Source organism: Pezoporus wallicus, unplaced genomic scaffold (assembly GCF_028554395.1).
Source record: "Pezoporus wallicus isolate ANWC-B61680 ecotype Strahan unplaced genomic scaffold, APGP_CSIRO_Pwel_v1 scaffold_7392, whole genome shotgun sequence".
Classification (NCBI taxonomy): Eukaryota; Metazoa; Chordata; class Aves; order Psittaciformes; family Psittacidae; genus Pezoporus; species Pezoporus wallicus.
The window spans coordinates 2929248-2953578 of NW_026639923.1; the positions used below are offsets into that span (position 1 = coordinate 2929248).

General features: G+C 38.3%; 1 protein-coding gene across 1 annotated transcript in view; it reads right to left on the reverse strand.

Moving 5' to 3' along the window:
• Positions 1-2547: 2547 nt before the first annotated feature.
• The window catches only part of DNAAF5 (dynein axonemal assembly factor 5), a 28928-nt gene continuing 7144 nt past the window's right edge, over positions 2548-24331 (reverse strand). Inside the window, exons 6-13 of the mRNA XM_057416798.1 lie at positions 22299-22511; positions 20077-20220; positions 15471-15639; positions 12286-12433; positions 7232-7382; positions 5777-5933; positions 3808-3999; positions 2548-3238 (exon numbers count right to left, since the gene is read on the reverse strand). Of these exons, the coding sequence (XP_057272781.1) occupies positions 3099-3238; positions 3808-3999; positions 5777-5933; positions 7232-7382; positions 12286-12433; positions 15471-15639; positions 20077-20220; positions 22299-22511 (1314 nt within the window). The 3' untranslated portion in view covers positions 2548-3098. The remainder of the gene's footprint in view (positions 3239-3807; positions 4000-5776; positions 5934-7231; positions 7383-12285; positions 12434-15470; positions 15640-20076; positions 20221-22298; positions 22512-24331) is intronic.

The following is a 24331-nucleotide window of genomic DNA, read 5'->3' on the forward strand; positions in this document are numbered from 1 at the left end:
AGTAATATGCAAATGTTGCTTGCTTTCCAAGGCACAATGGTATAAACACAAAAATGGCAGATGCAATATTTAATACAAAAATACAAGTACTGTTAATCTAAACAACAAAACAGCACATTTCCTCCCATGTATAAACCTTAATTTAAAAAAGGTTAGCTATATTCGCAGTCATGAAATGTTGTCTGCGCGCGGCGGCCATTCGCGCTCCTCTGTCCATTTCCCGAACGGCTGCAGCCTTCTGTGCTGTGGTTGTCTCGCTGACAATTAGAGCACCACACAGCCCTTCTGCAGTTGCGTTTCGTATGTCCTTCGTCACCACATCGGAAACAACAAGGCGGCTTCCCTCCACGTCTTTGTTGGGCTGGCACTGTATTGCTGGATCGGAGAGGACCCAGCGCTGCAAAGGCCTGTATCTGTGCCTGAGCTGCCTCCTTCTGTGCTTGAGCTATCTCTCTTCCTATTGCTTTAACAGTTTCTACAAGTAGTGCTTGAGTTCCTACTGCCACCCTGCTCATGCGTGCTAACATAAGTTCTATGGTGGCATCTGCGGGTAGGGTAACTAAGATACTTTTTGTATAGACATTGCTATTTTCCATGACACGCTGGTGCAACGGCGGACCCTTCATGTATTCTGGAGTATCCACTGTGCTGATGGCTGCAGTTACTCTATCCACAAAATCAGCAAATGGTTCATCTTTCCCTTGTTTAATGGACATGTACGAGGGGGTAGGGGGTGCCGTGCGCACCCTCTGAATGGCTTCCCTGGCAGTACGCATGGATTCCAGGCAAACATCTGGCCCCATTTGTACTTGAATGTCTGTAGTAGCAAACCGCCCAGTTCCCATCAGTTGTTCCGTTGTGACACCAAACAGCGGGTCATGCTGACCTCTGGGCAGATTAGATGATCCATCACAGAGCTGCTGCCAATGTGCCTGCCACAATAACTGCTGTGCTTATGTCATGGTCATCCTAATTATTCCCTTAATGTCTTCAGGGCATAAAACCGTACCGCTCCATATATAACCTAACATCTGTTTAGTGGGCTCACCATGCAATCCTGGCTCATTCGCCGTACTCCGTAACTGAGTTAAGAATTTCCAGTCTAGCACATAATGGTTCCCTGTGCTCCTCCCAGTCCGTCTGGTTCATACCTGACCGGAAAGGCTCGCAGTTCCTCCAAATCTCCTGCTAGCGCATAGTCTCCATTTTCTACTGCCTGCTTCACAATGGCTCCCCAATCAATCCGGGGCCGAGGCACCACCCTCTTCCTTTCAGCTTCCCGACATTCATCGCGCCTATCCCTTCTATTATACTTCCTCTGTCCTTTTCAAAATCCCTACTTTCGGAATCCCTCTGCTTTTCACTTCCTCTGTCCTTTTCAAAATCCCTACTTTCAAAATCCCTCTGCTTTTCAAAACTCAACTGCGGTGGCGGGGGAGCAGAGAGTTACACCTCCTCCGCTGCACCTTCTGATGAAGAAGGAGGGGGGAAAAGGAAGGTGTGTGGGGGAAAACCCTGTGCTCCAAGCACAGGGAGTGCCCCGTGAGTTGGGGAAAACAAGTAGTAATCTTCCCCCGGCTTCAACTGACCCAGGACATCTCTCCCTAGTTTCTCCATTGCTACAGCGTCAATTTTCTTTTCCACCTTGTATTTTTTTATACAATTTATTACTTCTCTCCATGGCTTACCAAGTTTCTTTGCCGTTTTATCATCATTAAGCATTGAGTCAAATAGTTCATCACCAAACTTTCACCACTCACTCTCCTCAAAAACTGTATTAGGATCTACAAAGAATCCCTTAGCCTTCCCTACAGCCACTAGACCTGCTAGCTGCTTTAGAGTCTCAGGCCTAATTCCCCGCTTTTCTAAAAAGCGCTGTAATAAATCAAGGGCTACCTCTCGATCCATTTTCTTCAGCCGGCCTGTTCCCCGTTCCGGATCGTCCTCTTCTGGATCGTCCTGTAACCACAGTCTCTGGATCGTCCGTCACTGGATCGTCCCCCCGTGCAGCTGTATCTGGCTTGCCCCAGCGGCGGACTCCTTTCAGTCAGTCCAAGCACCCGGGTCAGACACACCACGGCAGTGGTACTGCTCCGCGCTCCCCGGCCGCTGCCACCGGTGCCGCTCACACTTGCTGTTCCCGGCTTCTAGTCCCAATTATCGGGGTCCCTGTTCGGGCGCCATTTGCCGACGGTGAGGAGAAGCAAGCCATGACAACCCAACATGAGTGATAAGCAAGCTTCTGCTTTATTCCTGTTGCACATCGCTTATATCCTCATCGTGTTAATTATGCCTACTAGTCACAACAGCATTGGTTAGTTCTAAACGGTTTCATTTACTTTCTCCTCTCACATCCAGTTTCTGGTTTCAAGGATCTTCCTCATTACATCAACCGCAACTCAGTTCCTCAGTACTTTCCCCAGAGGCCAAGGACAGCGTATCCTTCAGCTTAAGTCATGTACATGTGAGGCCTACACTTTGCTTTGCTCGCACAAGGCCGACAAGGATCCATGGCCTTGCTCTTGGAGCCATTCTGTAACAATGAAATGCCAATAAAAACTATTCCTTTAGTGACACCTACTCAGAATATGTCCCTGTTATACCAGCATAGTAAGTATGGGTGTAACATGTACAAATTTTGCTGCATTATGCAAGAGAAGTTTGGTTTTTTGCTGATAAAACTGCAAACTAACTCTGCAAAATTGGATTTTATCGGGAGTTTGAAATGCTCCCTGAAAGACTGAGTCCTCACTGAATTACACTAATAACTTTGACATTAGACTATTACTTTGTTAAATAAATTATCTCAATTATAAATATGGTCAAATTTCTGAAAAACACTCTCCTTTAAACGTTGCATTTGAAAAACTTCCAGTGCAGAATAAATTTAAACACTGTTTTATTGATAGCAAATACAAAGAACTGTTCAAACAGTGAAGAACACAGAATCTGAATTTTAAATGAGCCAATAGCAAAATTACAAAGAAAAAACCCAACCTATATATTGCTTGGCCTTTCTCAGGCAAATGAAAATACAGAAGTAATCCAGATCATACAGATTTCACATACAGTTCATGAAAAAGAATTTCAGCATCGATTCATAAAGCTGACTCTTTGGCTGACTGAATGTGATGGAGCAGCTGATTACAATAGGCAGGTGTCTGATGCTTATGTGCAACTGCTTCAATTTCTTTCACGAGCAGTCCTGGATATAAACTGCTTCCTTCCTTTAAAACTTCTGTAAAACAAAAATATGTTGGGGGTTGGAACTAGATGATCTTAAGGTCCTTTTCAACCCTAACCATTCTATGACTTTATGTTTTATAAATCATTAGCTGATCTCAGTTTCTAAGTTCTCTCAGAGTAGCTGAAACCTAACCTGGAAATTGTTCTACAATTCATGAAGTCATGACAACCCGATTCCTCCCTCATTCGCTGAGGTCTGTATTTTAACATTTAGGTACCTGAATACAGACCGATATACTAATAAATTCCAAAGAATTCATCAAGCAAGCGAGGATACGGTCACTCCCTGCCATGGTTTGTGTCTGTGCTCCATATCCTGTTTACCACCTATAAAGTCTTCTGATACATCAGCTGCACTGATATTCCCCCCCCCGGTGAGTGCTAGATAAAACATTACATTCTGCATCCAGCTAAAAGGTCTCAGCTCATACTTACTGAAACCCAAAGGAAAGCTTCCAGCCTCTTAGGATTAGCCTCTAGTTGTATGTGCCGCTTTCATATGACACTTGAAAGCATAATGTAAAAAGTGCTGTTGAAAATATGTATGACTGAAAGTCTTACCTAGGACAGCATTTTGGATATTTTGATCTGGATCATCAAGATGTATCAACAGTTCTTGGTACAGAAACTCAATATGACCTTCCATTGCAGATTTCACATCACTGTCCTTTAAGCATTTAAACCAATTCGTTAAGGTGTGAGCAGCTGCCAGTCGTACATCAGATGAAGCATCATCCAGACGCTTTAAAACTTCTGAAAAGGAATATATGCACAACCAAATAGCACTGTGAACAACAAAGTCATCTTCTGCATTTGAAAAAATTAATGTATTTTGTCATCACTGAAATTACTGTTGGTAAATCGTGGTTTAAACCCAGCCGGTAACTCACGCTTAAGCCACGACAACGTAGTGCGTTGCTCCTAAAAGCACACAGTGCATTTTTATTGAATTGTTATGGTGACAAAAACATTAAAAGAAATTCACAGAACTATTTAGATTAGTTGAACATTCTCTACCACTCTTTCTAACAAGGTGCTATGGTTATTAATGCATTGCAGAAGTACAGAGTATGTATTTCCATGCTCTATCAAGCACGGCATTTCTATCATATACTACTGTTCAGTGAATAACTGCATTGCAGACTATTTGAATATGCAAGATGCAAAGATACACTTTGACAATTGCCTGATTGTGTGTTTCTCCGAATTAAAAACGTTTGTTGTTAGATTTCTACTATGCCATGCAAGAAAATATATCAGTCATTAAGATGCTGAATTTGGGAAGTTCCGATTTATTTGCATATATCTCTGAGAATGTAAATCCTATTATATAGCACAGCATAGACTGTACTTCTAATTCATTGTTTAGCATTTAAACACCATCCTAAGAAGCATTACAGATAACAGCTCTATTTGAAATTACAGCACTCTAGATGAGCGTTTTCTTCTTTCTCCCCCCCCCCCAACCCCTCTTTTTAAATTACAAACCCCAGCCCATTAACTATTCAGGTCTATTTATGGTACAAGTAAATGGTTTGCTCTTGGCCCTCAAACACAGCATGGAGAACAATGTGACTACCATTTATATAATGCATTACTGTTCTGCTTTCACTATAGTTAGAACATTGTTTCATGTAGTCTAAACTAGGAAGCAATGCAGATAAAATACTGGCAAGCCTGGCAAGGACCATAATATTGAGTGAAGTTCCATCTACTGGTCTAATGCATAATAATGCTTGGAATAATGCTCAGTTCTGCACAATTGGGAGCAAGGGAACTTCCAAAGGACATGAATTTGTCTGCAAAACACCACCTCAATGAAATGACATACTGCAGTTAAAAACCTACTACAGAAGGGACTTGCAAAAAGCAGATGCTGGTGGAGTCACACACACCACCACCTACTCAAGTGTTTAACACCCTAATTTCCTAAAATGTGTATGTATACTTTATACACCTGAAGCAGTCTCATCTTTTTAAAATCATGTCTTAGTCTCTGCAGGAAGAAGACATTAAATTGCCTCTCATACACAAAAATGTGGCTAATGGTATGATTTTGTGCAGCACTTCACTTTCTCTAGTGAATATCTACAAAATGTCTTTGGGGAAGAGCTACCCAAATAGTTAAAAATACCAGGTAAGAGAACACAGGGAGAGCATTAGAATATGTGTATGGGAGTCAAGTAAGAATGGCCGAGAAACTGAGTTTACATGAAATCTGCACATCAAACTGTTTAAAGACTTTTTGCTCTCTATGTGGGATTTAAGTCAGAGGCCACAGTGACATACAGCAGGTTCTGTCATTCCTTACTCTCTATTAGTGCCTTCACCCATATCAGCTGCAGGGAATCTGCATGCAGGGTGGACAGCCTGCACAGTGAATCCTAAAGCGGTACAGTCTGCCTACTGCTCCAGCATGGTGCTTTTCATCCTTAAAAGCTAAGCTATGAACAAAGCAACCGTAATTCTTCAACACTGAGATCCTGATTAAAAACCAAAGAATTAAAAAAAATCAAACTTTCACACTTACCTGTGTAAGTATTGGTAAATTTATCTTCTTCAAACTGCCTCCCACAGGCTTTTAAAAGAACATCAACAATACGACAAGCCATCAGTCGAGTAATTTTAGAGTCTTCATCCATGGCAGCAATAATTTGAGGCATTAGCCCATCTTTGACTTTTAAGACCTACAGTTAACAGGAAAAGCATAAACCCACCCTAAACCAATATGCTTCTTGGTTACATCAGTTACTATTAGGTCTGACCGATACTGGCTTGCTTAATTAAAAAAGTTAACCTGAAAAATCCTGGAAGTTACACAGCTCTATTTTTGCCTCTCAGCAAGCTTGTAAAATTAAAATCCACCAGTCAATCATCCAGTTCATGATGTTCAGTGTATATGCAGATGAGTTTTATGTAACTTGTAAAATCTTTAAACTTCCTTGTCTTTTTACTTAGGAAAAAAAAAAATGTTGGCAAGACTTTAAATAATTTGGAGGTGAGGATTTTGCGTGTGTACCAGTAGATGGTGCTCTTATTCTAAAAGGAAGCTTGTAAGCAAAGACTGTTGAAAGCCAATGTTTTAGTGAGCTTCATAATTTGACTTTAATATGTACATTTCATATTCATTAATGCAAAATAGGCATTAAGGCACTGATGCAGAAAATTGCATAACTAGAACAATAGTCTCTGATAGAAATGTTTTTGTATATGTGAACTCAACCAGTTAAATGTGTTTAAACACTTTGATCAATTAAGGTCTGTTATAAAGACAGTAAATTCTATGAACATTTAATAACATTTTAATACCATTTTTAAAAAAAATTCCTTATATTCAATGTATTTCCTGTGCATTTCCAAATGCTATCTTTGTTAGCAAAGAAGCTTCAAAAGACACCTCAGACTAAATTAATCCATAATCACTATGGTGCATAACACTTCTTTAAGTATAATCCTTGTTAACTCTTTACCTCCGTTTCTACGGATAACCTCCAAGTTCCATCTCAAGTCCTTCTGCCCCTTCCAGGAATCATATTTTTTTTATATTCCCTAAATGGACCTGTGGGCTCCAAGGCAACAACATAAAGTGTATTTTCCACATTACACAAAAGTGTATCCTAGCTAGCTCCAGTGCTGCTGCGCAGGCACAGCTTAGGGGTCCAGTGATACCAAGTTGTGCTAATAGTGGTGAGGGTTTTGTGCTATAGAAGTGACATTATGGTAGAACAAAGATTTACAAAATTTGATGACTAGTTCTACAGCTCACTAGCTGGTCTCAAGTCTCTTATCAGGGTAACAACATCCCTCCACTATTGATGTATTCAATTACTTATACTCAATTACAATTAATGAATTTTATTATGAAAACTGTATGTCCATCTGAAAATATTACTTACAAGAAGGATGTAATCTTCCCCCTCCCCCCTTGCATTTGTCTTCCTGCCTAAGATTTCAAAGTACATTTGATGAGAAAGAGAGAATTTACCTCCTCTGGTGAAAGCATTTCACAGTGAATAAGAGCCCAAAGGCATGATACAGCTGTAGTGCGGATGGCAGCTGCTGTTCTTCCAGCATGCCACTGCAAATTAGGAGCTAGTATGTCTTTTATCACAATCTCAAGGTAGCTAGGGAACAGCCTGAAGCCAAAAATAAGAAAGCAAAATAAAGGTTCATGAGAAAGTGATAAAGAGACTGACAGGATGTAAAAGAGATTTTTCTGTTATAGAAACATAGGCAGAAAAAAAAAAGACTGTAAAAAAAAAAAAAATCTTATAAGCCAATGTGATTATAATGCATGTGATATGCTTTTCATAGCTTAATTTTTCTAGATAATATTTAAACAAATACCTAACATTCATGGAAAAGGGAGGGTAGACTTTCTTCCACTTCAGACGATGCCCATGACTCACTGTGTTATCTTGGTAAACTACTTACCTTCTTTCTGTCTCATTTTCTCCATCTGTGAAGTGGAGATAACACCCCATATGAATGCTGTCAGGATTCATTAATATTTGTAAGGCCCTTTGAGACTGTCCAGTGAAAAGTATTTATAATGTGAAAAGTATGAATGCTATCGATGAGACCTGAACTGCTGATACTGCAAGGAGCCTATACAGAATATTTCTGCTCTCCCTTGGCACAGAAACTCGTCTCCCTCAAGGGTGAGAGGTCTGTAGGATTTTCTGATAGTGCCAGTCCCAATACTAGTTTGTTTTCATTACAAACACACAAATCTGTGATATTTTTGGTGATGCTTCTTCCTCCTCTACTGAATGGGCTACTATAATGCTGAAAGTTGCTGCAAGAGTCAGCAACTGCAGCAGGCAGTATTCCCTCACACCCATTTAATTCCATATCAATTTTAAATTGAGAGAAAAAAAGATACAGCTCTTACACACAAGTTAAAAAAAAAACAACAAACCCAACCTTGCTGCATCCAAGAGATATTTGTGCCTGGCTGTGTCTAGATAACTAAGGCTCAGGTTATTCACTGTGCCTCTCTGCCTTGAAAAGTAGCTGGCAGCATGCAAAACAGATTGACAAATAACAGGGTAAAATCTACCATGACTTATGTCAAACTGTAAAACTTCCCAGAAACCCTGAGTACAGCCACCTGAGTGCAAACCAGCACATCACCACCCCGCTGCCTGGCAGAAAGGGAAGAAGCTGTTGCTGGATTTTCTAAGAGTCCTACATTTCCAGGATGAATAAGTGACTCCTATAAGGCTGTGCCAAGCCACAGGAGGAACATAGCAGGTAAACATCAACAACAAACAATTATCACTAAGAACTTTTTCAAAAATCCCCTCCATGACAAAACAAAATCACCCAGCAATACAAAAATCCATAACAGTATTCCATCAATGTAATAAGAAATGTAATTGTGTCTGCTGTCCTGTGGCTACCCTTCAGCCACTGCAGTTACACCTTGTCATCCAGGTGTAACCTGACTGAAGTGTGCCCAGCCAGCCTGCCTGGCCTTAAATGTCTATTGCACACACATAAACCTGAAAATCTCTATTTTCAACATGATGAAACATACAGCTGACTGCTGCTTACCCCCTCGGCTAAAGGAACATTCCGTGCCTGAGAAAGTCACAGATCCATTCTTGTTTCCCGTCCAGCAGATGGCACTTAAGATTCAGCAATAACAAGAAATCTGATTTCTCATTAGACACGTCTAAATTTGTCAAAACCTTTTAGATAAATTATTTTAAACCTGTTTTTTTTGAGAATTAATATTTTTCTATTCAAAAAGTTGCTGGGAAAAGAAATACAACTAATGATCACCATCACTCCCAATTTCCTTTTAGCTCCAAAGCTAAAAGCAGCCTTGCACTATCTGATCAGTAGCTGCTTCTGTTTTTAATAAAGCCTTCTGTTAAACTGCAAAGAAAAACCATTCTGTCAAAACATAAAGGTAAATTCCATCAGCATTATGTTAACCATAATGCTATGCTATTTGTGAGAGTATTTTGTTCTAGTGCCTTGAAATAGAATCAGTAAAGCCGTATCTGGCAATTATCTGACTCAATCATGTCAGACTCAAACAAAATTAGATGACCACACAACTGTATTTAGCATAATAACTGAAAACCTTCTTATCTAAACTGGTAGAATGTTTTTAAGGAGCTAAACAAATTACTGCCAGCAGTGAAAGCGACTATGTAACCAGAACTTATTAGTGCTTCACTACACTATCTCTCATTACCATTAAGATATATTTTCTGCTGTTGCTGATGCAATTAAATTCTCCCTCTTACTCTGGTAAATCTGTGTAACTTAATTCTAAAAGTGAGTAATTTCTGTGAAAGAACATACCTTGTCTGTGCTATTTGTATTCACAGAATTGAGACTTCATTCTCAACTGGGTATGAAGTCACTAAACCATAATCTGTGCATACAGTAATACCTAGCTCTTAACGCAGATATAAAAAGCAGAGCTTGGGTTTACATTAAAATTGCTACCCCCATTTAACGGACTTATAGGCTTAAACTTTCACTCCATGTTAATTATTTTTTTTAATGCATTTTTGTTCTAGATTGGCTTCTTTTCTGCTTTTATGGCACTGCTGTGCTCGGTTTTTGTATGTATGTGGATTGTTGTGTTTTGGGCTATGTGTGGGTATAGTTTTTTTCCCAAATTTAACATTCTAAATCCAGGTAATCTGAAACAAAATCAGATTTGCTTTTACAAATCAAAACCTCCAAAACTGTTTTGCAAACAGCTTTTCAAACTCAAAAACTTTACCTGTTACTTCCTACATTAAAGCATTTGCTGTGACAATGTTAAGTAGGATTAAGACTTCGAAGAGTCATTCAGTTCCTACTTTTTAGTTTCTGAAAATGAACCTACTGGTAAAATTCATTGCACTGCTCTTATTCTCAGAGCCTCATTATGAGTCTGACTGGACCGTCCTTGGCCAGGAGTCCTTTGTACAGACAGGTCTATTAACCTCATTGGGTGCACTCAGCTTTGACGAAAGACCAGTCACTCATACTGGCCAGAGCAAAACAAGTTCCATCATTGCTATCTGTAGAGAGCTGGTGTGGCTACATTCCCTGACAGTATTACTTTGAAACATGTTCTGTTTTTTTCCACTGTGTTTTTGATGTTTTTTCCCTTTCCTGGAAACCCTAGTGAAGCTGGCAGCTCACTGGATTGGTTTTTTTTCCTCTTTGGCTCCATTCTTTATACAAATTACTGGGTTGCAGATGAAAGATTTTGTTGTTCATCCTATTTGTTTTGGCAATAGTCAAAGTTTACTCTTTGATGATGCTCTCCATGTGGTACTCCATTGATCATCTCTCTCTACCAGCAGTACCTGCAGGACCTATCTTATACTTACCTAAGCACTTTGGAGACTTTGAGAGAAGTGCTACCAATCCTACTGTACATGTCAGAAACAAAGAATGAACAAAGCTGTTAATGGAGAAATCCTTTCAATCTCCTAGCCACCCTAGTCAGGAATGGTACGGGGTCAGGACTCTACAGTATGCCATGTAATGTACCAGTCATTCTGCTTAGATGCAGCCTAAATGATTTTCTGTAGATCACAATGAGAGGCAGAACAGAGAATTTAACTCAGTGATTCAAATTCTATTCTACTCTCATCTGTAATGCTATTTCTGAGGGGAAAGAGCAGGAGGCCAGATAACTGAAAATGTAGACAGAAGAAATGCCAGTGTGACTTAGCTTGTGGACTAGGTCTGAATTTGATTAAATGACAGAATGAACATATTTGATGTTTTAAAAACAAATGTAGGAAATAATAAATGTGAATCTATGGTAGATGAACAGGAACTAGTAATTTATTCTGCACTAAATAGAGGACAGTAAAATTAGGCCACAAAAGAAAATAAATAGATAGGAGAGAGTCATATGCCATTTTTAGATTGAAATATGTCACTACACACTTAATAAGCATTACTGTTATGTTCAGGGCATCACAGAATACAGAGATGCCATTTCTTGGCTTCACAGTCCTTGCAATCTCAGATGATACAGATCTAAGACACAACAGATTAGTTTACAGCAAATAGGTCCTGGAACACTTAAAATAGTTTTCAAAGTGCTTTTCTTTCAGGAAGATTCTTGCATATCTAGACTGGTCTTGTAACTACCACTTAGTTAGATGATTACTTAAACAAGTAATCCACTGACTACAAAGACATTTTTCATATGAATAGGGATTTTAACACCGGATCCTGAGAATACAGAAAACAGGTAACAACGCACTTGGCACAAAAGCTTTCAGTTAAAAAAGGACAATTTCATTATATTCTGTGTTATGGACTCAGAAGTGTTTCCACTACTCCTAAGCTAAATTAATAATGACAGAAGAGCCCCACTACTGGCACAGTTATAAATGGAGAAGTTTTATAAGCACTGTAAATTACAGCTAGATCGTACTTACAAAGCATACATAGTACTAAGCAACTGGAGACCTCTATCTTCAGTCACTGAGAGTAATAGTAATTCCTTATCAAACATTTAGTTTAATGCTTGTTAAACACCATGCTATATGATGGGCATTTTTATATTCCCGTATTTTTTTTTGGTGTTTCCTTACAATGACTACAGGATTTTCAGGATTTTGGAGCTGGCTGGGAGAAAAAGAAAAAAACCAAGTAACCCTCTCTCCATATTTCCTAAGAATCCTCATTATAGCTTTCAAACATGCATTCTTATCAACTATAGCTCTTTATTTTTTTAAAGACTATCCAGATCTGCATGACATCCATTTTAATTCTCCATAGTGGCAGAGGTAGGAATACAATGGTGGAGGAAGTCCAGACTTTAATTTATTTATACATATACATATATATATTATATTTTAATTATTGCACTGTGCCCTTCTAAACATTGTTAAAAAATACAGCAAGAAAAATATACCGTAGAAGATGGTGGGAAAGTCTTTCCTCTTCCAGACAGGCTAACATGGACACAGCCATAGGGGTTAAGTTACTACCATGGTCGTTACTTTTTAAAGCCACTGTAGTGTTCAAATAGCTGTGTGAAATCAGAACTCTGCTTACCCCTGAGAATTGACGGTTTCACTTGCTTTCTGGAGCAACTGTGATAAAACAGTGAAAAGTTTCAACCGCATCTGGGGATCTTTGGTTGGTTGAAGACACGTCTTAAGAATGAGAATAAAGTTATTTAGAGCCTCACCTATGACATGACCTAGAAAATAAACACATAACACGTATTTCAGAGTGCTAACAAGTTCTATTTAGATGTTTAATATGTGAGTGCATTAAAATCTGTAATATGGCTGGTATTAAAAATAGTACTTAACTTTTCACTCTTGCATGGCAGCTGTTGATGTATCTGTGTTACATCGTATTAGGCAGTGCACAAATGCCCAAGCTCCATGGGCACAGGTACCCACACTCTCAGCATGGTGCTCCCTGAAGATAGGTTTACTCCCCATCTCATTTAGTCAGCTTGGTATTGCTGTGTTATGTAGCATGGACATATCAATGACATCTGCTAGTTGATGGGACCAACAGTACGAGATGACATTCTGGGTGGACTAATTTGTTGGGGGGGATTAACACTGTACCTCTGAAAGCTTGAGGCTATGCACAAAGCTTACCACTCCAAAGAGCAGCATTAACTATGCTTTTTAATTCTTTCAAGTTTTTCCACATGTAGCATTCAAGGAAAGATGTTCATGACTCCCAGAGGCATGGGAAAGGGCATGTTGGAAAGGGTCAGCCCCCAAGCTTGGATAATAGAATTACTGCAGCAGTATGCTTTCTCCATGTTTAAATAATGCTTTTTTGTGTTTTACAGAAAAAAAAAAAATATCTAAAATAAAGTGAATTTTAGTAGCTATTTGAAATAAAAATATTTTCCAAATTTATTCTCTAGTTTAACCTTTTCACATCCTATGACAAATTGTTTTCACCACTAAACAATAAAAAACAACAAAAAACCCCATAGCTGTTATCCCAACATTTGAAGAAATTATCTTCCCAAAACAGAAGGAAGTTTGTGCCTTTCTCCTTGATAATGATTAACATCTGCATGGTTTTAAAGAGGAAAAACACATATAGACTATACACATGCTTTATTCTGCAAGCTTCTTGCTGCAGAATGCTCTTTCTGCTCTATGTTTACAAAATACTACTTTCCTCTAGGAGTTTCTTCAGCTTTGCATCTTTGTGATGCACATTCCATTCAACTCTAGTCATTCTGAAAATCCTGCCAGAAGGAGACACAACACTGGCGTTTCTAATGACAAGAATATTCTTCACACATGGAACAGACAGATTGAAGTATTTAAGATTCCAAACCAAGTTCAATAGTATTTAATAATATCAGGAAATTTAATGTTTAAAATAATAATACACCCCCCCCCCCAAAATCTTCACTGTCTAGACTGAAGCAATACAGGGTGTTGAACTGCAGTTTGCTGTATTTCTGTGCCAACAAATAGGTCTTTACTCTCACAGTGTTTATTCAAAATACATTGCTTCATGTGAGTTCTGAGACATCTGAAAGATACTACTATTATACCAAACTGATAACAGCAAATTCAACAGATGGAAAATAAACAAAACAAACTACATTGCTAATTTCAGCTTAAGCATACGTTCCTAAAAAGCAGTAAAAACTGAGAAAAATTGAAATGAGTAAAACTGATTAAATTGATTAAAACCAACATTATGTGTGGGAATGAAAAGAAAGGAAACAAAAAAATTAGCTCTAGGAGCTGCTCTGTCAGACAGAAAACAGACAATAGCATATTACCAGTGCTGGGTGCAAGCCAAAATGTTTGCCCAGACATTTGATGATTTATTCAGCATTAAGGAAAACAGAGACAACTGTCTAGAAGTCCCTCAGTCATGGAACCGGGAGCACAAACGTACAGAAAAGCTGGCCTTCAGATCTTGCACGGAAAGAAACTTTATGTTCTTTCCACAGATGAAAAAAAGAAGAATTACTTATGCTGGTTGCTGCACAAACCAGCAAGGGGATGCTTCATATAGGTTTGTGGAGGCTTTTGTTGAGTTTTAAGGATTAAATGCAGAAGGTACAGTCCCTTAAAGTATACCTGTCCACGTTCACTTGCAGTAGCAAAAATACTGCTTCTGAAGTAGCTGCCTACATCCCCTTTCTAGGTAACAGAAAGGAAAAAAAACAAATAAACAGGACTTTTCATTTTAATCATCTTAAAATAGGTGTCTAGGTGAAAAAGAACTGCCTGTCACTGCGTCCCTTGCCTGTAGATCTGAGAGCTGCGTCAGAGGAACGTTCACTGTACAGATCTGAAGCTAGGTGAAATGCATGTCAAAGTGTTGCACTCATCTATACACAGCAATGTGTTAAGAACACAAGCAAGGAAATGTATGGATAGTCTCTTTTGTAAGACTAGTGAATAGATGGGAAAAATAGGTACATTTTGCACACATAAGCTACATCAGTTCATCTCTCCACAATCCTTAGCTATTACATTTACCTGAAAGCATACTTCTACATAAGTGCTTTTAGTATGCTCCTTGCAGTCAAAGAGCCTTTTGGAATTTGAGCTGCTTCAAAATTTTCTAGGGACAAACAGGATGAGATTTCCACTGTCTACTTGTTAGACTCCCTCCGAGTACTGCGTTCAGCAGTTGCAGCCCCCAGTGTAAGAAGGACATGGACGTTTTTGGAGTGACTCCAGAGGAGGCCACGAAGATGCTCCAAGGCCTGGAGCACCTCTGTTACGGAGCCAGAGGTTGGCTTCTTATGGAGAGAGAGCTGAGCTTGTTCAGCCTGGAGAAGAGAAGATTCTGGGGAAGACATCAGAGCAGCTTCCAGTGCCTAAAGGTGTTGAGAGTAAAGCTGGAGAGGGGCTTTTAACAAGCACAGATAGTGACAGGACTAGGGAGAATGGTTCTAAACTGACAGAGAGTAGGTTTAGATTCGATATAAGGAAGAAGTTCTTTGCCCAGAGAAGCTGTGGCTGCCCCATCTCTGGCAGTGTTCAAGGCCAGGCTGGATGGGGCTTGGAGCAACCTGGTCTACTGGAAAGTGTCCCTGCCTGTGGCAGGGGGGTGGAACTGGATGATCTAACCCAAACCAGCCTATGATTCTATGATTTTTAGTTTTGCTTTCCACTGCATTCTTGTGAAGTTCCTGAATATTGCACTATTCGTTATAAAATGGAATGTGTCTGCAGGCAATGGAGGTTATTACTTTATTTCTTTAAGAACTACTAAAAATGCCATACCCGAATGAGTTGCGATGACATCTAACTGTAATATTTCTGGAGAATAGCAAGTCCAGCTATCACATGATACTGAAACCCATTCCATAAGCTGAATTATATGCTGTTGGTAGAGAGAAAGAAAACTATCCAATCGTTGCACTTCAGCTAATGAAGACATTGTTTCTTCCACCTGTTAAAACAGATACAGGACACTTGATCTTAGCTGAAACAATGATTAAAAAGAATCTTTAAAACTTGTAATTATACTGCAAGAACAGAAAGGATACAAGAAGATTTCTATAGTTTAGACTCGGACAATTAAGACTGATATTTAATGTCTGCCTATATTAGGTCCATTAACTTTAAATAAAGGTGAAACATTTGCCCTGATTTCCAAATGAAATCATAAGGAACACAGGAACGTAACAGCAAAATGAAAGAATCTCCAATCCATGTAAAAACCTATCCAAAAACTAACCACGTCATAAAAAGCTCTTAGTAGTGTTAAAGACGTGTTTCTCCTTAATTTAAGAATGCTTTAAAACACTGAGAGGGAATTTCTCACAATCCCATCTAACAGGCTATGGCAACTTCCAGAACCTATTGCTGCTGCAGCTCAGAGAAGACATGGTATTTCCCCTCTCTCCCCCTGTTCTCCCACCCCCCAATTTTAATTATTCTGGATGCTTTCTCAACAGTACCAGGTTAATTTTGAAATTCTCAACTGCTTAGAAGTACCAAAATTTACTGTTAGTTTTGAAATCCTTTCTTCATATTTACATTTAAACTATCCCATGAGACAGGCAAATAAAACATGCGCAAATAAAACATGTAAAAAGAACTACTAAATGAATTCCAGATATGATCATGCTTGGCAAGGAAGCATATAGATTTTCATAATCAGTGTAGCAGATGTATTTCAACACAAAGGAAAATTTGCTTTTACAATTCCAGAAGACTCCTCCCAGAGGTGCAGAACTTCTTTAGAGAAGAGATTAAAAGCATTCTGAAAGCAGCATCTATAGTCTTAGTGATTTCAGTGGACAGAGAATCAAGAATGGGGAGCAAGACACTGTTAGAAACCCCACTGAGAAATAATATACGTTGTCAGCATGACCAGTTCTAGCAGGGAGAGATGCAGAACAGTGCTATGAATGACATCATTTGACTTTAAGTGGTTCAGTAGAACTACAACTTGTAGTCATATTTTTAATATTTTTAAGATTAACTGCATAAATTAGCTGAAACATGTCTGGGACCTTTAGAATTTTACAGATTAATCATTTGCCAGACAAAGATGTTATTATGGAAGTACCAGATGTGGAGAAAATAAATGAGATTTCTAGGAAAAAAAGAGAACAAAACAGTTTTTGCTAGGGACAAAGATTACTTCTAAAGCAGGTTTGCCTGCCTCAAGCACAAGATTTCTCCTTTCTTGGAAGCATTCTGCCAGCCAAAACAACCTGTATGTAAAATATTAATTTATCTGTAAATTAACTGGAACATTTAACAGAATGTGTCAAGACAGAAACTGTTCCCCATTATTAATCCCACCACAATCTGCAAGGAGTTTTTTTCCACTGAACAAGAGGGACAGAATACGTTGTTCACAGGGGATTAAAAAATAAACTCTTTGAATACTTTCAAGAATGCATGAAAAACCGAAAAAAGAATGAATTAAATATGCCAATAGACTGATGCATATCTTCTCATTAAGAAGTGTCTCAGAGTTTTAAAAAAATAGCAAGGGTGATTTTCTTTCCTATATTTGAAAGTTAGCAAGTTTAATGGCACATTATTTTCATGCTAATAATGGCTGAAAGAAGAGCCAAGATAACACAGGCCACTGGGAATGAAACAAAATCTTATCTTTAGGTCACCAGTTAAAGCACTGACAAGCCCAATACATGTTTAACAGACTCTTTAACAACTGATACGTCTTCAGTCCATTTGGGGCTGTAAAACACACTCATGATGATACTGAAGTGCTCAGTTGGTGGTCTCCATCTTTTTCCTTAGCCCTAAGCAACCAGAAACACTGATGAACAAAAAGCAAAAGGGACAAAAATCAAGCAAGACCACTGAGTGTTCACAATCAGGTCACATCAGTTGGTGGCCTCTGCTATTTGTGATCTGCTGTCCCCTTGTAGTAAAGCCTGAATTGAAGTTCTATAATGCCAGTTATTGAATAATTTATGTTTACACTCAGAATCTTTTGGTGCTGAACACAGACTCCATTTCTGAACAACGCATTTATACTTGTAAAGCCAGCTGAAATTCATTTGTCTGATATGGTCTTAAGCTATTTTAACAGGGACTTCTTGCTTACTGCAAGTTGTACAGCTCACTTTGAAGTTTTAGAATAGTCAGTAACTGGGGAAAAAAGAAAATAAAAAATTCAAGCCATGTTTGTCTCTGTGACAAATGTGAAACACTGCAATTATGTATTCTCGTTGCCAGGTTTTCTATCTGTCTAGCTGAAAGAAAAGCTAATGAGAAAAAGGATTCTCATCCAAAGTACTGTCAACTTAAAAAAATCATCTGCAACTGCAGGAACATCTTAAACCTTTAATAATCTTGGGAGATTAACTTTTCTGTATGTGAAAATCAAGATTTATCTCCACAAAACTGCTTTCTTTGTAGGAGTATGAATTTTAAAGGTTTTAAATGGACATTGCTGACTTTATAGACCACTGTGGGGCTAAACAGACAAGATACTGCAAAACATACCAGATCCATGTGTCCAAAGCTTGCCTGGACAGATTGTTTGTTTAAAACAAAACAAAACTAACCCCCCAGAAATCCCACCCTCGCACTGGCTCTCCACAAGACAGATCTTCATGTTGTACCTCTTTGACCTCCAAAGTCTTTTTCAATACTTGTTTTAAGCTTTGTTCTATCTTACTTCTTTCAGAATAGTTTTCTAAGCGTTATGCCTTCACGGAGGCAGCCTGTCAGCTATGGGGCCATAAATACTGATGCTACACAGGCCTTTGGAATACCATGCCTGGGAGCAAGAGAAAAGGAAGTTGAAAAGCCATCGCATTTAAGGCACACGTTTGAAAAAAAGACAACTTGGATAGGTCACAATTACACTGCATGAGGATTGCTTGCTGATTTATTTCATATTTAGCTTGGGGAAGAAAGAGGAAGAGAGAAAATAAGGGGGTGAGATAATGGTTAGCCAAAAAAGCTCATCTATTACCAGGGCATCTACAGATGTCCTTGATTTTAAAGCATTCCTGCAACATTTAAACTTTTGGTTCTGGTGGTGAGGTAAAAAGGTCAACTACTGTTAAAACAGGCTGATCTTTGTCTAAAGAGGAAAAAAAAGATTATGAAACTATCACCTTTTTAAGGCTAGTAGTGCTCTTGATCTATAGGTGAATTGTTCTTTAAAAGTCAGAAGATAAATTTGATTTTTTTTTCTAGCCACTTGTGTGCTCCTGTATATAACCTAACTTTAACAATAATCCAGTGACTTACAGCCACCTAAAAAGTAAGCAACAACAGTTCAACCAGCACCAACAGCATGCCCACGGATTTGCAGAATCCAGGGACAAGCATAAACACTTGAACATCTTTAGCTAGACCATGGCCCAGTGATTAATATCCACCCAAGTAAAGTGTTCTTCTAGCCCAGTGAGCTTCCCATGCTCTGGTAATGCACTTCAACCCATCCTTATGTAGGAGCTAAAATCTGCCTTAGAAACATCAGTGTATGTTCTAGCCTTATCTTGTTTGCAAGATGCAACAGTGCATTCAGCTCTTCTGGCGCTACAGCTGCCCTAGACTTTAACCTCAACTTTTGTCCTACCCTAAGCCTAGCACCACTGTTTCTTCCAGTCCCATGAAAGAAATAACCTGTAAGACCCTCATCTCTGCTGCAGCTAATCTCAATTACAGCTCTGTGGATTGCAGGATCCAACATTAAGCTGAGATCTTCAGACTGTTGCCTGGAAATAGATGCAGCACCTAGTAACTATGAACTGTGAGCTGACAAAGCTGAAACATCAGTATTTTGACTGATAAATGATAATGTCCTTCAGCCTTCAGACTACTAAATAGTAACTAACCACCAGACAGTGCCATAAGGATTCATCTTCGCAGAACAGTTTTAGGACTAAACACAGAATCTAAGTATCTCCTCATGCTTCTTCCATTGTAACATTTGATTAATTTGAAGTTGTATGTATATCTAAATGTTTAACTATTACGTTTCTATATAATGTTTGAAACAGATTGCTACACACACAAGTACATGTACAGATGAAAAACAAGCAATCCCCAAACAAAACTAGTAGTATTGTACAGATTCTTAGCTCTTACAAATAAGATTTTAAGGATTTATTCTTCTGGAGTTGCCTTAGCCTGTTTTTAAGACTAAACCCAAAGTAATTTCAGCTATGGAAAAAGAGATGGAGACAGACAGAGGGCACAGTCAAGGTCATGCAACACCAAATAATTTCAAACTCTACGAATCTTTGTGGATGAACTCTTAGCTAAGAATTTCTGCAGTTTAAACCTAACAGCAAGACAAATAATCATGGCTCTGTTTAAACAAACTGTCTTATCAATATTGAAAAATCAGAAACACAGCAAAATATTAAACCAGCTCATAGTTTACCTTTTCTTTAAGGTGCTGAGAACATGGTATTGCCATTATTGTCACCAAAACTTTCATTAGCTGCAAGCTAATTTCTTTGCAGTCTTCCTGGCATACTTCAATCAATGCTTGTACACAACAAAGTAACTGCTCCATATAAAAGACCTATTGTTTAATAAAAGCATTAATTTGTTATGTTTTGTTAGAAAATATAACAGCCTCTTTAAGGAAGAGATACGAGAAATGACAATAATAAAATCTGCGCACCCTATAAGCCCCTAAATTGGTAACATATTGATAATTCCATGTCCTTTTGATTACCTATATTCTACTTTTTTTAGAATACAATATAATCTTCCTCCCACACTGTTTGCTTGTACTTACTTTGTCCTGTTAACAAAATAAATGGCTCTGCTCTTAATCACACAATTATTCCGTTGTGAATAAAAACATCAAAGCACTTTGGAACACTTACTGACAGTACCTTCTCATTCTGAAGTGCAATTTGTTAATTAATAAAGTATTTGTTACAACTTTTTCAAATATTTTTCCATGTTTGGCTATTTGAATGGAACAATAATGGTTAACTACATAAACCAAGAAAACCTGAGCATGTGCTTTTATCTCAGGCAATCTATCTCATTTGATGCAATATAATTCAGGTTATCTTGATCTAACTGATATCAGTGAAGTCAATATTGTTGTCAGTTTGCAATAACTTCTATGATAAAGTACATTAGACATGCCATGAAACTGTCAAGATTTCATTCAATGAACAGAAGGGGCTATTGTTACAAATTTACTTTTAAAAATAAATCAAGTCTAGGAATAGGTTAGCTATAAATGTTATTAATCTCATGGACATGGTCAATCCTTAGCTAAACAGTGTCTATGCAGCATTCGCTGTCTAAAATAGTGAAAGATTGTTTTTCCAAGACCAAAGGCCAGAACAATTCCACCAAATGCTTCAGTTGCAAATGAATGTGTCTACTGTATCTAATGCCAAATGGAAATGGTAAGCTTAACACTCCATAGCAATTTTGCAGATACGTCAGGGAATTGTTATTTGTACAATCAGGTTATAGTGCTTCCAGTTATACGAGTTCCTAATCATCACAGGCTTCATGGAGATTAAGGTTAATTCCTGCACCACTGGTACATACTCCATTAGGGAAGAAACCTAATGAGGGAAGAACTTCAAACATTTATCTTACATTGGCTCAAAAAGACAATTACGCTGGATTCAGTCACACACATGACTAACTGTTTTAAAAGGAAGCCTGCATCTGACATGAAGTCAAGAGTTTTCTGAAGGCCCAGCACTAGACCTTTTTTGGTCATCTTAAAAGCAGAAGCCTAACAAGCTTTTGCTGGAATGAAAGCTGTGATTTCATTTGTGGAGGAAATTTCAGCGATTCTTCTTGTGCATCTCTAACTGATCTATTTCCACGTCTGAGCAATTGAAGTTAAAAATCTGCATTCCACGTTGAAGAGAATCTTTCACCTCCTTACAGCAATTTTCTTAAAATGTTAAAATGAAAAGGCTCAGGCATTAGTTTAGGGTACACTTAGGAATAAATTTCTGATTTATAAAGATAGATTCTCACTTAAGAAGCAGCAACCAAGCAACAGTTTAAACAGCATACTCCTAAATATACATACTTTTAAACTGGCTAACAATACAAAACAAAAAAAAAAACATGATGACATTAAGAATCTCTCTTGGAAGACCTGACATGCTACTTACAATGGACTGTGAAAACTTTTTGGTGATTTTTACTGATGAGGATTGAAATACGTGGTCTTGTTTGGATTGTGAACACAGGACATTTCAAAACAAGGGTTAAATTCTGCCTCTGGATCAGCCAAGGTAGTCCTCTATTATTACAGTACATACTAAACAGTTTCTTCTCTCCCCACCATGCCTTTTCATTTTCCTCCCATCATATGAAGCCTTTGACAACAGTTCTCAAATCTTGAACCCACATCTGTTGAGAGGATGGACTGCTAGCGAGTTTTTGGGAATAGCAGATTTGACCAAGAGATCCCAACATGGCCCAGGGAGGGCAGGGAAGCTCCTATTTTGTCTCAGACATACATCCGCAGCTATATCCTGAGACAGGGTGGGGTAGGTGTGCAAAGGAGGGATGGAATAGGAGCATTTAGGGAGAATGAGAAAAAATACATTAGAAAACCATCAGTCTGAAACTGTAGTCTGTTGTGCATTTCCCAGTTATCCTTACCTCTTCAGATCGCTGACAAACTCCATCTTGTGACAACATGTTCCCAAGACCAGTCAAATGAGGCTGTAAGATTTCTTTTGGGCTGCCTCGAATCACTGCAGTTAGAACCATTATACAAGATGGCTTAGGTGTCTTCTCAAAGGCGGATGTGATTAATCTCAATGACACCTTAGGGCTGACAAATGTTCCAATCAATTCTGCTGCTTTCACACACTGAAAAAAGAACAAGTATAACTTGAAGATTTTCCTAAAACCACAAAGACCACTCAGTGTATCATGGGCTTTTTAACATTCCAGCTGTTATTTTAAATGCTCCAGCAGTTGTCTTGTAGGCCTTTTCCACTTGCTCAGTAATGATTATCTGCATGAAGAAATCTTCTTGACACGTGTTCAGTACACAAATAAGACAGGCAAGCACTCTTCTCAGCATCAGACAAACTTCCAGGAGAAAGTAATGCACAGAAATGAAGTGTACAACTTTTAATGTAATGAAGTGTCTAGTTTAGGATAACCAGATGTTGCATATTTAATGGTTTAGCATTTTGTCCTCCAAATGATGTTTTGAACCATGCTCATCTACCACTCATCTATTAAAAGCAGCAATAATAAAACCCTGACAGAATAATTTTTTTTGTTAGTGCCCACAGTTTTGGTTTAGCGTGAAGTCACTGCCATGGGGGAACTGCCCCACTGCTTTCAGTCTCTTACTTCTTTAACTGAAAAGGCTTAAATAAGTATATACTCCCCACGACACTCATGCCCTTTGATCCCATCTCTACCTTGCAGATGTAACAGTATGTTGTATTCTACATGAAATACCATCACACCAGAGCTTACTGCCTGACTGATGCCCAGTATTTACAGTCAGGTGCATGAATAAAGAAAGATACAGTCAACTACTGTGCCACTACCTGTGCAACAGGAACATTTCTTTCTAACCCATTTATTTAATGGTTAGCTCATTTCCTTGAACATGAAAGCTTATTTCCCTTTGTAGATAATTTCTAGTCTAGCAATTTAGCAATTGATTTTTAATTGCATGTAATTAACATTTGAATCATCCTGGTTTTCCAGTCTTGATAGAAGCATGTAGCTATGAATTCTATAATTTAAATCTGCACTATATATAGCTATTTTCACAAAGGTGAAGACTTGAAACAGTTATAACAGTCTACGTAGATGCGAACTTGTGTTCCTCTGTATTTTCCACAGAGAATGAAAAAGACTCTTAGTGCTTTGAAAACTAGAAGAGGAAAATAAAATTAAACAATTCAAAAACATTAACTGATACAATATGAATTTATACATTTGTAGTCATCAGTTTATCTGCTTATTTTAACAGTGGGGGAAAAAAAAAGAAAAACAAAACGATAAGAGACCATCTAGTCTTTTACACATCTCATTTGGTATTATTACGCTGGAGAAAGACATGCACATTTTCCAAGTTGGTAGCTGTGCTGAAATGCATTCTACAGTGACAAATGACAGGGAAGATAGTCACAGTACCCTGGGAAGCAGCATCGCTAAGCAGATAAATGGAATTCAGAAACAAAAGTTGCTGCATCTTAAATTCTGGCACAAGACAGAGTAAAATTAAATACAGAAACTATCTGCTAATTGGGAATAAATCTCCTAGAAGCACCTGCAAGATTAGTGGTAGAATTCTAAGACAGAGACAAGTATGGTCAAATAAGGGCAAGGAAAAACTATGCGCTGCTTAAACACATACTTTTGAATTTATAGCAATAAGCACTAGATATAAAATTCGACCAGGACAGCAAGGCTTTGTGGATTTATTCTTCTAATTATTTTTATATATATTTTACAAGTACTAAAGAACCTGAGAAACTGTATACCCATAGTGACATATTTCTTACTTCAGTCTTGAGACACTGATTTCCTAAGGCCCGTATACCCCTTTCTGAAACAGCAAGATGACTTATGACAGTATTCCAGGTTAACTTCTCTCTACTACTGATCAGTGTGTAACTGGCTTAGTTTACAAGCTCAATCTCACTGAAAGGCAATGTGGA